The 13,004-nt window shown below is 42.7% G+C and overlaps 1 protein-coding gene across 8 annotated transcripts in view; it reads left to right on the top strand.

Annotated features, from left to right (window-relative positions):
• The window catches only part of iqsec1a (IQ motif and Sec7 domain ArfGEF 1a), an 88,961-nt gene that overhangs the window by 71,645 nt on the left and 4,312 nt on the right, over positions 1-13,004 (top strand). For 7 of the 8 annotated variants that reach the window (XM_069723549.1, XM_069723542.1, XM_069723555.1 and 4 more), the window contains 12 exons: positions 2,684-2,963; positions 3,162-4,441; positions 5,140-5,301; positions 5,711-5,833; positions 6,357-6,523; positions 6,813-6,952; positions 8,080-8,109; positions 9,262-9,387; positions 9,480-9,579; positions 9,819-9,980; positions 10,306-10,482; positions 12,211-12,260. In XM_069723549.1, coding sequence (XP_069579650.1) covers positions 2,684-2,963; positions 3,162-4,441; positions 5,140-5,301; positions 5,711-5,833; positions 6,357-6,523; positions 6,813-6,952; positions 8,080-8,109; positions 9,262-9,387; positions 9,480-9,579; positions 9,819-9,980; positions 10,306-10,482; positions 12,211-12,260 — 2,797 coding nt within the window. The remainder of the gene's footprint in view (positions 1-2,683; positions 2,964-3,161; positions 4,442-5,139; positions 5,302-5,710; positions 5,834-6,356; positions 6,524-6,812; positions 6,953-8,079; positions 8,110-9,261; positions 9,388-9,479; positions 9,580-9,818; positions 9,981-10,305; positions 10,483-12,210; positions 12,261-13,004) is intronic. The other variant, XM_069723590.1, reaches the window with a different exon arrangement.

The following is a 13,004-nucleotide window of genomic DNA, read 5'->3' as shown; positions in this document are numbered from 1 at the left end:
TTATAGTTGATGGGATGATAGAACAAACCCCAGAGGAGCACTATTGTAGCTATTAAAAGCAGCATGCAGTTTGTGTTTCCACTTATTTTAATTAAACTCCTTCCCACAGTTACATTGTTACATGAATTTAAATTTATTTTGGTTCGTAAATAATTAACCAAGCAATTATCCAACACAATGGAGTGGCAATTACTCCCAACAAAAGAGGACAGAATGAAAAAAAGAAAGATTAAAACAACATAACAATGAAAATACGAGTCTACAGTCATGCTAGCAGCTCTTTAATCCTCTACTTGGACACAGCTGTGCTTTGAGTTCAATGCTGTCATCGGCATGCTAACATGCTTGCATTGACAATGCTGATCTAGTGTTTGCCAAGTTCACCACCTTACTTTAACATATAAATACTTTGTTAGCATTTGCTAATTATTCACAAACGTACCGTACAGCAGAGACAGATGGGTTTTATTAGATTTAAAGAGTGTTAGACATATTCAAATACTGACCTGATGACGGTGCTACATGAAAAGTAAAGATATATCTGAAGTCATCTGAAGGCACGAATGTGTGCACAAGATTTCATGGCAACCCGTCCAAAAGTTGTTGAGATTTTTCAGTCAACACCAAAGTGGTGACCGACAAATGGACATTGCTGCAAGTGTGGCTAAAAATGTCTGTACAAAGTGAACACACAACTTATTTGGTATTAAAACAAAACAGCAAAGAAAACCTTTAAATCTCCGCTAAAGAAATGACAAAATATAGTTTTGTTTATCATAGTCGATTTTTCCGTTCCAATATGAATATGCTGCTACGCCCAACCGTCCCCTTTCATAGTCACTTTATCCGGGTCAGTAATCAAACTTCTAAGGAAGAACTTACAAAAGCAGAAATGACTACCAGCTGTTTTCCAGTGCTGTGACATTACATTAGGTGTGACTTTTAACTTTTTTTTTTTTTTAAATAGAAGAGGTTGGTCTTGTAAACTGAAGGAAGTGGCTTGTTTTAATATTGTTATTAATTTCTTGATTTTAGTTGTATTGATTATTTAGTTTTCTGTTAGTTTGACTTAAAAAAATCGAAATCTCCGATTTTTTAAAATTCGGTTTGATTGTTGTGCAGCATTTTAGTTCATTTTAGTTATATCTAAATGTTCAATATAAATAGACTAACTTGACTTAAAGTGTCTGAGGCCCTTGTAAAGTTGCAAAGTGACTTGTGTATGAGTCACATGAGTAACTTGCATCACTTGTTGAGAGCTGTGGATTTTTTATTTTTATTTTATTTGGTATCACAATTCTTACAATGTAGGAAACATTTTTCACTTTTTATTGCACTTTCGCTGACTGAAAAGAAAATGTTCTAGGAAGTTAATTTGATTTTGCTAACTGACATGTACGCCTTGTATCACACTGAGTGACTCAATTCATCAGAGCCTGAAATGTCTGCTATTAATCATTGCCTGTGGAGAACCTTGAATAGACGTATTTTGTTGGCATTGTACCTGCAGACTGTGCTAATTGATCTTGCAAATCAATGAATCTGTATTCAGTTAAGAGCAAAAGTCACCAAGCAAAACAAATGTCGTCTCAAAAGAAGTTACCACATACCTCTTGATCACCTACAGTTCCACTTTTTCACTCAGTGTTCGTGACTGCCGGCAGGCTGTTGCTGCCGAGTGTTGATTTCAGGCTGTCTAATGAAGGAAGTGGATTGTGTACACTGTATGGGTGTGTCGAGTCACAGTTTGAACGCATTAGGCTGCACCGCACCACTGAAGAGAGGATATTGTTCGTGTGGGATCTTCGTTATTGAACAAGTTGACATCTCATTCATCGACATTTCAGCTACTTCTAAGGGACCGCTGAAGTTGTATTTACTCTGTTGTTCTACTCTAAACTGGACTTTGTAACATGTATTGGAACAGTGTGTCGTTGCTCCTGCAAACATGATGTAATTCCTGTTGGTCTCTGATTGGCCCTTAAAATGGCATAAACGTCAGTTTCCTGGAGGAACCTCTGTACTCTGGACCTCGCTTGACTGAAAGAATGGTGGACAAGATATGGAGGAAGAGTTGGCAGTTTATAGAGAACAGACGGTCTTTTCGCAAAAGGCCGCCGTCTTGTAATATGGCAGAATGTAAGAGTGAGTGAGTAACCTCTTGTTTTTTCTTCATTATTTGTATAAGGGATAATCACTCAGGGACAGCAGCTCACTGGAAGTGTCTAATATTCGGAAAGTGTTTACGTGGCATTTGTGGCTTCTGAATGTAGTAGTATGACAAAATTTACGACTGGCTGTTTTCAATAATAATTTCTACTGAGGTATGCAATAGTATCAAACAGCTTATGATTGAGTGAAATGTGGGTTTTACTGTATATCATAAAGTTATAGAATCAGCGTGTCCCAGAAATGCCTACACTCATTTACATATGCACTGCAGTTCATTTCAATTCACTTCTGTATTGCCATACGTGAATGTGACCTGACTACTGATTTCAAGACCTTATTTTGGAAAAGCGTATGTTGTAAGTCCCTGAAGTGAAGCTACTTCACACTCAGACGTTTCAAACGGTGGTTAAAACAGACAGCTGTGAAAACTCCAACCTTAACCTGATAACAATTCAGTCAGATTCTGTCTTTCGTTCCAAAATCTCTGACCAACACGTCGCTCTCATTGCAGTGTGGAAGGGGATGGACGGCCCGGTGAGAGCGGCCCTTCCTTGGATGGTGGAGCCAGCTACGGCCAGGGCCCGGTGACCCACGGCTCAGCCATCAGCCCCGACCGATTTGACAACCAACTTTACAGCCACGGGGTCCAACCTGGGCCTCAGAGGCCCCGCAGGCCCAAGCTCCAGCACTCACAGTCCATCCTCCGTAAGCAGGCTGAGGAGGAGGCCATCAAACGGTCCCGCTCGCTCTCCGAGAGCTACGAGCTCTCTGCTGACCTCCAGGACAAACAGGTATTCAACTAAACTAAAATGATGTACTTTGAGCGGGTTGCTCGCAGGGAAATGATATTGTTAGATTGTTGCAGAGCTGCTGATAACTGGGAGAAGCACATTTTTGGTGACTTTTTGATCATCTGCAGCTAAGAAAAGCAATTAGATATCCCATGGGCGGCACAGTTTCACAGTTCATTTACTCCATCTTTTTACTAGGTGGAGATGCTGGAGCGTAAATATGGGGGACGATTCATAACTCGGCATGCGGCTCGCACCATTCAGACAGCTTTCCGTCAGTATCAGATGAACAAGAACTTTGAACGTCTCAGGAGCTCCATGTCAGAGAACCGTATGTCCAGACGCATTGTTCTCTCGAACATGAGGATGCAGCTCTCGTTTGAGGGCCCTGAGAAGGTGCACAGCTCATATTTCGAAGGGAGGCAGGTGTCCATGACAGAGGATGGCACCCCGCTGTCCATGGTGCAGTCTGAGTGTGGCGATATCGAGGTCCACCAACAGGCCAATATGGCATCTCACCCGGCGCCACAGAGTGACCTGACGGATGCCATCACGGAGCTGGAGGACGCCTTTTCCAGGCAGGTCAAGTCTCTGGCTGAGTCGATTGATGATGCTCTGAACTGTCGCAGCCTTCAGGGGGATGAAGGTCCTGACCCAGAGGCCATGGGCTGCTCCCAGGTGGAAGGGGAAGTGCCCTATCAGGTGAAGTCCCACCGCAGGGCAGCTGGACGGCTGCACGATGAAACGATGGCCTCCTATAGTGATGTCACTCTGTTCATCGACGAGGAGGACATGTCCCCTGCTATTGCTCTGTCGAGGTCGGGGGACCAGCCCTCCAGCACAGAATCAGACTTACGGTTGCGGTCGGCCAACTCCTCCCAAGAATACTGGCCTATTGACCCCAAAGATGAGGGTCGCGACACAGACACAAGCTGCCGCAGCACTCCTTCTCTCGAGTGCCAAGAGCAACGTCTTAGAATGGACCATCTCCCTCTGTTGACCATAGAACCTCCTAGTGATAGCTCCGCAGAGCTCAGTGACAGGTCTGACCGCGGCTCTGTCAAGCGGCCACCCGTGTACGAACCTCACAGCCACATCGTAACATCATCCCAGGCGAGCCCCAAACACATTTCCCACGGACCCCCACCGCGAGCTTCCTCCCGTGACGACGATGCACCTCTGCGTCACCGCCACCGCCAGCTGGAGAGCCACTTAGCTATAAACGGCTCCGCTAACAGACAGAGTAAGTCAGAGTCTGACTTCTCTGACGGGGACAACGACAGCATCAACAGCACATCGAACTCAAACGACACCATAAACTGCAGCTCGGAGTCCTCGTCACGAGACAGCCTACGAGAGCAGACGCTAAGTAAGCAGACGTACCACAAAGAGACTCGCAACAGCTGGGATTCGCCCATCTTCAGTAATGATGTTATTCGCAAGAGACACTACCGCATCGGGCTGAATCTTTTCAACAAGTAGGTACTCAGCTCTGAAGGAGCAGGTGCTTGACCAGTGTTTGTAGTAAAGGCCAAACAATTGAACAAGATGTCAGAGATGCCTGTTGGAAAGTCATTCACTCACTGGTGCTATAAACTGCAATCAGATGTGTTCATGTTAAATATATAGCTATTTGAAAGAAAGATTTGCATGAAAGAAACAATTAGGAACATGAATAGATTTGTTGTGTAGTATGTGACAGTGAGGCTGGTAAACCTGAATGGCACGAACATGTATTCCTGCCTGAGAAACCTCTTTCCTAAAGAGTGATTAACAAACACTCAGGGAGTCAGTTAGATTCAAATTTATATAATTATACGACAATTATATATTTCAGATGTGTGAGAGAAAGTGTGTTTGTTTTTGGGATGCGCTAATGTTTAGCCACTTCAGTACGATGTGGCTCAATTAACGTCTTTCAACAACAATTATGGATAACATGATTTAATACATCTGTTTGCACTGACTCTGTATGACTCCTTATGACTGTCCTTAAAGTTAATTCATATGAACTTAGTTAAATACATGATTTGAAGAGCAGCTAAGTTTCCTCAAGAAGTCGCCAGTATGTATTTCCAGAGAATTCAACATTAAGCAGTAACAGTTTCTTATCTTCAGATTTAAAGTTGACCTGCATCAGTCCAAAAGTAAAAAATATACCACATTGATTTTTCAGGAAGCCAGAGAAGGGCATCCAGTACCTGACTGAGAGGGGATTCATCCCTGACACACCTGTCGGTGTGGCCCACTTCCTGCTGCAGAGAAAGGGACTGAGCAGGCAGATGATCGGAGAATTTCTCGGCAATCGACAGAAACAGTTCAACAGAGATGTTTTGGAGTAAGTGTGATTTTTGTTTTTTCCCTGTCCATCTTTCCTAAACTTAGTTGGAATTCCAAGAATAGAAGGATCAAGATGCTTTGAATTAAGGTTTATACAAATACACTATTAAAACACACTTAGTTATTTATAAAGACAGACCGTGTGTACCAAAACTGGGCCATTGCCAAAGAGAATTTAAAATAAGAAGAAAAAGAAACAAACATGGCACAAATATTCTGCAGCTGATAAAAATAGCTGATGGCACAAAAAGGATCAGAATTCCCTCTTTTACAGACATTAAATATCCTCCATGATAAAATCTGAGTCAGACAATCCCTATGAAATCAATGAATTGCCGGTGAGTAGAAAATCTTTTATGTTTGTATTTAATTCTCTTTTTCTGTCCGTCTCTCCCCTCACGTACCAGCTGTGTGGTCGATGAGATGGACTTCCAGAGCATGGAGCTGGACGAGGCCCTCAGGAAATTTCAGAACCACATCCGTGTTCAGGGTGAAGCCCAGAAGGTGGAGCGGCTCATTGAAGCCTTCAGGTTAGGTCGCACACTCGCATAGAGCATTTCAACTTATGAAAGACAGACCAATAACCACAAAGAGGAAACAGAGGGGGAAAAACAAAGAGTGACACATCGCTGATAAAAAAAAAAAAAAAACATTGATGCTCTATTCGATTAACAAACTTGTTCACCAGTTTTTTGAGTCAGCCCATGTGCCGAAAATTGATGATTTGTTGTGATCATTAAACCAAGCTGATGCTGAACTACCCTTGTGTATTTCCCCAAAAAGGGCCACATAAAACATTAATGTTAGTGTTTATAATAGTGAACTTATTTCATAAAAGCTTTGATCTTTGAAACATCACCACTGGGGTGTTGTTTAGGTAACTATTGGTACATAAAGGAACCAGTTACAGCTTTACTTCTGCTTCCTTCAGACAGTGTTCTTTCCTCATCCACATTTCCTCACAATGAGCACATTTCGCACTTGTACGCTTTGAATCTGAGTTTAGTTGTAAGCTGAGACGGTTAACTCTGTTCTCCTGACTCGTGTCTCCAGCCAGCGCTACTGCATCTGTAACCCCACAGTGGTGCGGCAGTTCAGGAACCCTGACACCATCTTCATCCTAGCATTTGCAATCATCCTCCTCAACACTGACATGTACAGCCCCAATGTCAAGCCCGAGAGGAAGATGAAGTTGGAGGACTTTATTAAGAACTTAAGAGGTAAAAGAAAACTGTTCACGAAACACGTTATTACAAACATCTCAACATGTTTAATATTTTCCCAATTACATGTCATTTAGTTTCAATTTAAATGCCATTTGCAGTTAAATTAGTAGGTTGTTTTTTTTGCTAGTATTTCCTCTCATTCTCCCAACCTCAAATACACCAATTTACTGTTGTTGTAGTTCTGATATTATGACATGGAGGGTGCATTTAATAACAAAATAAAAGAATCCCCTGTCTGTGTAGTGTATGGTGCATTGTAACCCGGCTCCTCCCTGCGTTCCAGGTGTGGACGATGGAGAGGACATACCCCGAGAGACCCTGGTCGGCATCTATGAGAGGATTCGTAAGCGAGAGCTCAAGACCAACGAGGACCACGTCTCGCAGGTGCAGAAGGTTGAGAAGCTCATTGTGGGAAAGAAACCGGTGAGTAATGTTTATTTTCTTTCTTCTAAGATCAAAAAGATCTTTGTTGGATTTCTTTTTCTGCAAGGCACAACATCAAACTTTTAGATATCCTAAACAGCGTTATCAATTTTTTTTTTGTCCGTACACACAGTCGAGAATCATCTTTTATTCGTAACATTGTCACTTTTCTTCTTACTTCTAATCCCTAAATTGCAGAGTTTAAGTCAGAGAGGGTTCAGGGAGATTTAGAAATGTCTTTGGTACCTTCAGGTATTATTATATGAGTCGGGGCATGCCTGGGTTTAGACCTTCATGGTGGTGGTTTTAACACACCCAAAAGCCCTCGAGAGATCGTGCCAACTGCTGCAGTCTGATGAAAAATGGGCACATGCTGCCATCTTGGTACATAACAGTATCCACCTATAGTGCCAACTGCAATGCTTTAACACAGCAAAGCCACTTCTGTTTAAAGTTACATGCTTAAATCTCTTGATCCACTAATTATTAGTCACTTTATTTATTTCTATCTCTGCTGCAGTAAAACTATGAGCAGGTTTGTTCTGACTGTACTCCCTCGTCTCAGCAGCAGCAGCAGCAGCATTTCTGCATTATTCCGCAGGCAATAATGTCTCTGCTATGTGTGAAGGTGAAAAGTGTGATTAACCTATGCAGCCTCGGGGAGAGGTTTGTCTCACATGGACGACTTTGTTTCAGTCTCGTTGCAGTGGAGCGGAGTCTGCTCTGCTCCGCCAGTTATAATCGAATGTATTGAAAAATGATCCCTTGTCGCCATTTAGCTGCATAATGAAGGTGGACACTTGGTAATACACTTTAACATAAAACCCACATTGGAATTCCTCCCCAGAATAATCAGGTCAACCAGTGCTGCACCGAGCAGGCTTCTAGGGGAGGATATGTTTTCATTCCAACATCATTAGAGATTCCCTCAAGTCTGGCAGCAAAGAGAGATCACCATCCTATATACAGAACCAATGAGGGGCATGTATCTTCATGGATATGTGCACAGTCATTATGAGCTCATTAATAAGCAGGAGAGATTACAATTTTATGTTGTGAGAGGCAATAGTGTAAATAATCCTAAAATAACCGCTGCATATAACATTTTGTTTGTCCTCTCTTTTTAGATCGGATCACTCCACCACGGCCTGGGATGTGTAAGTAGATGAAATATTTGTGAATCATACTTAAGTTGATCATTTCTCATTCATTATTTTACTGTTCGTGCACAGCAACATGTCTCTGTCAGGGTTGATGCGCATCATGCAGGTGGTTTTTAAGTCGGCTTACCTTCAGGCAAGAACTCTCGCTCCGAAACATCCCATCGGTTAGTGAGCGATGGGAAGCCAGCGCTGTGCCCTGCAGACAGAAACAACAGATATAAATTCTTGGGTGACACTGAGCTGCAGCGTTTACAGATTCTGTGCTCTGCAGAGTGTACAGATCCATAAACAAGGAGCTATACCCTGACTTAGCACCAGTAGTATTATTTTGGAATCTGGCACCTAAAAGTTCAAATTAACAGTTTAACTGTTTACACCAGTGCATTTGGTAACCTATATAAAGATGGAGGTTACCATAGCAACATTGCCTCTGCTTCATGCTGTGTTAAATAGTGTTACCAGTTAATGTTCACTGTTGGAACAAGCTAAATATGAGTGAAAAAGGTGCCAGACAGAACACAGATAATAATTTGTTCTTTCGTTAGTTGTTTCTGTGAAACAACTTCTCTTCCTGGGTTCCATTTTTAAATATACAGTGTGCACGATGAGGATTTTGACAAGGCCTTTTTTTTTTTTCTGCAGTTAGTGTTAGTTTGATAATGCATGCCGAGGTGTCCTAAAATAAAACATTTTTTAAAAACCATAGGCTCTCTTGAGGAAGTATCATCCTGCTTCATGTTCCTGTCTCCTCATCCATTATTTTTGGACAGAATGCCTGGTTATCTTCAATATATTCATTTACATGTCAGGTCATAGACAGTCAATACTCGGGATTATTTCATTGATAGTTCATTGTTACTTTGACCATTTTATACAATTGACAGCATAAAAATAAAGACTATCACCAGACTTGTGTTTTTAATGGGACACAATAAAAAAAAAAATCCAACAGCACAATTCACAACGTCAGCACATCTTAACATTGCCAACGAATAGAGGAGGAGTAAATCAGTCATTCTTTGGCCACACCTTCTTAAAATTCCTCTCAGAGGGTGAATAACTTCTGTTCCTTATTACCGTGTGGACTGAGGCCAAAATTACCCTCTGAAGTGTTGGTGTCTGTGTCTGTTTTCTTCTGCCTTGTAGGTGCTGTCGCTGCCCCATCGCCGGCTGGTGTGTTACTGCCGCCTGTTTGAAGTGCCGGATCCCAACAAGCTCCAGAAGCTGGGCCTGCATCAGCGGGAGATCTTCCTGTTCAATGACCTCCTCGTGGTAAAAGCCCTCTCTTCTCCCCTCCTCTCATGTCCTGAACAACCCTCATAATATCCTCTTTTGCTTATAGTGTTCTCTTTGCATGATTTCAGGTAACCAAGATTTTCCAGAAAAAGAAGAATTCGGTGACATACAGCTTCAGACAGTCCTTCTCTCTGTATGGGATGCAGGTCATACTGTTTGAAAATCAGTGTAAGTAGTTCCTTTGATTCAGCTGGTATCCCTGCAGCATGTGAGCTGACAGTGTTTACATCACAAGGTTTGATGTAGCGCAGTAACACATTCAGCAGAAGTGGGAGGTCAGACCGATGGGCTGCGACGTGGTTCATACGCTCCAAACATCAGACAGATTCTTCCAATGTGTTTTACCTCTGTTTTGATCTATAGGCCTTTTGTAAATGTCTCCCCCTCTCTGTTTGCCATTTCCACAGATTACCCGAATGGAATCAGACTTACGTCAGCGATACCAGGTGCAGACATCAAAGTCCTCATCAACTTTAATGCACCGAACCCCCAGGACCGCAAGAAGTTTACAGATGACCTCCGAGAGTCCATCGCCGAGGTCCAGGAAATGGAGAAATACAGAATAGAGTGTGAGCTGACTTGTTTCCCCTCCCATCCCCCTCTTACTCTGTCTACCTCAGGCTGTGTGAAGCAGGAACAGGACATGGTCCTCATTACTCAACTGCAGCAGTTTATGAGGGTGAATGTTTACAGAGTTCACAGGATGACGAACAGAAGAGCCAGCAGATTAGTTTGGACATTCAGATGTGTTATATACGAGTGCAGGATGTTCAAAACCTTGTATGTCAATGTTGGACTCCTCACAAGTTTCAGACAGTGAAAAGGTGGCTGGCCAGAGTGAGACGTAAAAACCGGCGCCGCTTACCTCAGTCTTTCCGTGGCTCCTTTCCACAGCCGAGCTGGAGAAGCAGAAGGGGGTGGTGAGGCCCAGCATGTCGCAGAGCTCCGGCCTGAAGAAAGAAGCTGGCAACGGGAACATGAACCGCGCCAGTCTGGACGACAGCTACGCAATGGGAGAGGGCCTGAAGAGGAGCGCCCTCAGCAGCTCCCTGCGAGACCTCTCTGAAGCAGGTATAGCCAGAACGTCTTTGCTTTGACCAGCTGGTCCTTTAATGGAAACGTACACTTCTTCTGTCATCCACCTCGCTGTGATGATATCAAGGGGATAAAAATAGCAAAATGTTGTTTCACAGCACCATACATTGATTTTAGAGTTCTCCCCTTTAAATCCATTATCTAACTCCCTCATGGCTGGATGGTTTGGTCTGGACAGTGTTTCCTTCAATGTTATACTTTGTTATAGCGAGACTTAAGGGGTCCTCCGACGTTTCACAATTCAAAGCCTGAATTCAGGCCTATTTGAGACGAGGTGTAGCAACGTAGTTTTTCTAGATTTGTCTTCTCAGTGATGAATGAAATTGACGGGCAGTTCTCACCCGAGTTTATTTCTCTTTTTTTTTTTCATCCATGTTTTTATCATCACTTTTTAGTTTTAGTTTCTTAGCACTTTCTGCACTCTTACGTTTGTTTTATTCAAAGACATTTCATGATAATCTGTTATGTTTTACTCCGAAATCATGCGTCATTTACCTCTCACGTATATCTATGAACCAAAACAAATCAGTGCTGATGTGTACCATCGTCAAGCAGCAACAGGATCCAGATTTAACTCCAGTCCTGGCATTAACAGTCATTTCATATCCATGTATATCAGTGTTTAACACAGCTGCTGTGTCTCTGAAGCAAGAATACATTTCATTCATTACAGATAACAGCTGTGTGAAGTTATCAGGTGATTAACTTGATAACAAAATGAAATCCAGTTAGGGGTCTGCCTCACTGTTGGCAATGTGATATGCTTTGTTCTTATGATCACTACCTCAACGGGAAATGATAGGTTAGACAGTGAAGAAGTCTCTAGAAGTCCCTCTGCCCTCCTGTGTCCTGTGTTCTTCAATGCAGGTTGTGGCATGTTAGTGGGGTCATTTTTGTTAAGTGTTTCCTTTTTTTTTTTTTTTTTTTTTTTTTTTTCCTTTCCTGCCATACTCCCATTTCATGTGTATTTACTGTGTTAAGTCCATACACATCAGGGTTTTCCTGTTTATGTGTAATTATTGGTCATATATCATTGGCTGAGTGTGCCTAACACAATGGGGAAAAGTGCGCCGTCCACCCTCAGACCCTCTGTGTATATATCTGTACATCCCATGTGCAGCAACCACTGTATTGCTTTTGATGTGTCTCCTCCTTTGTGTTTGTCACTGAGACTGGCTTTTTGCCAACCCTGACCTTGTATGAAAATCTACATCTTGTGACAACATTAAGAATGAGTTGTCAAATTTCATCAAGCCAAAAATCTAGGAAAAAAAACCCGTTGGCATCAACCCTGTTTGAGGTTTTTAGAAATAGGTGGCCGTCTTTTGGTAAAACTTTCCTTGGTGTTTCAGAGTTGATGCTCATGGAGCCTATGTTTGTTGAGATTTATGATGATTCATACTAATTTTAAAGTATCGTTTGACTCGGCTTTCGGTTCGAAGAGCGTCTAAAAACTGAAATTTGAATGCAGATTTAGCTTGAGTGAAGATGTGATTTCACCGTAAAGAAAACCACAGTACCACCTGTCAACCACCACCTCCTCAAACCTGAATGCCGTCTCCCCTTCCTGCCCATATTTGGACCTTACTCACAGTCACAATCCACTGCACTGCCCCCTATGGGACTGGTGGGCGGCCTAAACGTCTGTAGTCGATCCAGAAGTGCTGTCGATCTCTAATCTCTGGTATTGCATGTCTCGGGCAGGCAAGCGGGGGCGTCGCAGCAGTGCAGGATCACTAGACAGCAATATGGAAGTAAGTTGGAAGCAGCTGGTATCCAAGCTTCTCTCTATGTGATGATGTGCACTGTGAAACACTCCATTTATTTTTGGTCTTACACCTTCTTTGCTTCATAGACTCAGTCCATTTGTTTGGATCATTTATTTTTCTTCCTGGGATGCCTTATAAACTGCTTGCCTCAGTTAGTGTGCATGCATGGGTTGCCTGCCTCTGATCCTGCCCCCCTTTTTGGAAGCCAGAGATCTCCTGTTTTTGGTCATGTTATATGACCAATATACACTCTACCTTCAAACAAGCATGACTCTACTAATGCCTCCTCTGATCCCTCCCCTTGTCGCCTGTCTCTGTCTTTCATTCAATCACATCCAAGCGGTTTTCATTTGGTTCTTCTCTTTGGCAGGGTGGTAGCTCTGATAGACACTAGGACACTACATCTCCTGCAGCCCCTCTCCCGCTGCAAGGTTCAGGGAGGAATGTAACCTTCGTAGTCAGAGGTCTTCACAGCTGATGGGCTTCACATGGACTTAGAAAGATGTGGATTTCATTCATATTTCACTCATTTCATGTGTCCATGAGTTCACGTGTTGGGTTGAAGTCTGGGACCGTGGAAATTTCATTCTGCTTTCAGAGACATCTTATGGTCTTTCTCCAGTCTTAGATGAAGCATGTGCCAAAGAAAAAGCTTCTTTGTTTGTTTTTTTTAGGAGAATTCCTACCTGGATATCAAGTAGTGTTGGACCCTAAACAGGAGGGAAAGTG

The sequence above is a fragment of the Brachyistius frenatus genome, unplaced genomic scaffold (genome assembly GCF_029030835.1).
Source record: "Brachyistius frenatus isolate BFR_SWC_R1_liver_20210118 unplaced genomic scaffold, ASM2903083v1 Contig_6, whole genome shotgun sequence".
Taxonomy (NCBI): Eukaryota; Metazoa; Chordata; class Actinopteri; family Embiotocidae; genus Brachyistius; species Brachyistius frenatus.
The sequence above is the reverse complement of the archived record's forward strand: the minus strand, read 5'-3'. Positions and strand labels throughout refer to the sequence as shown.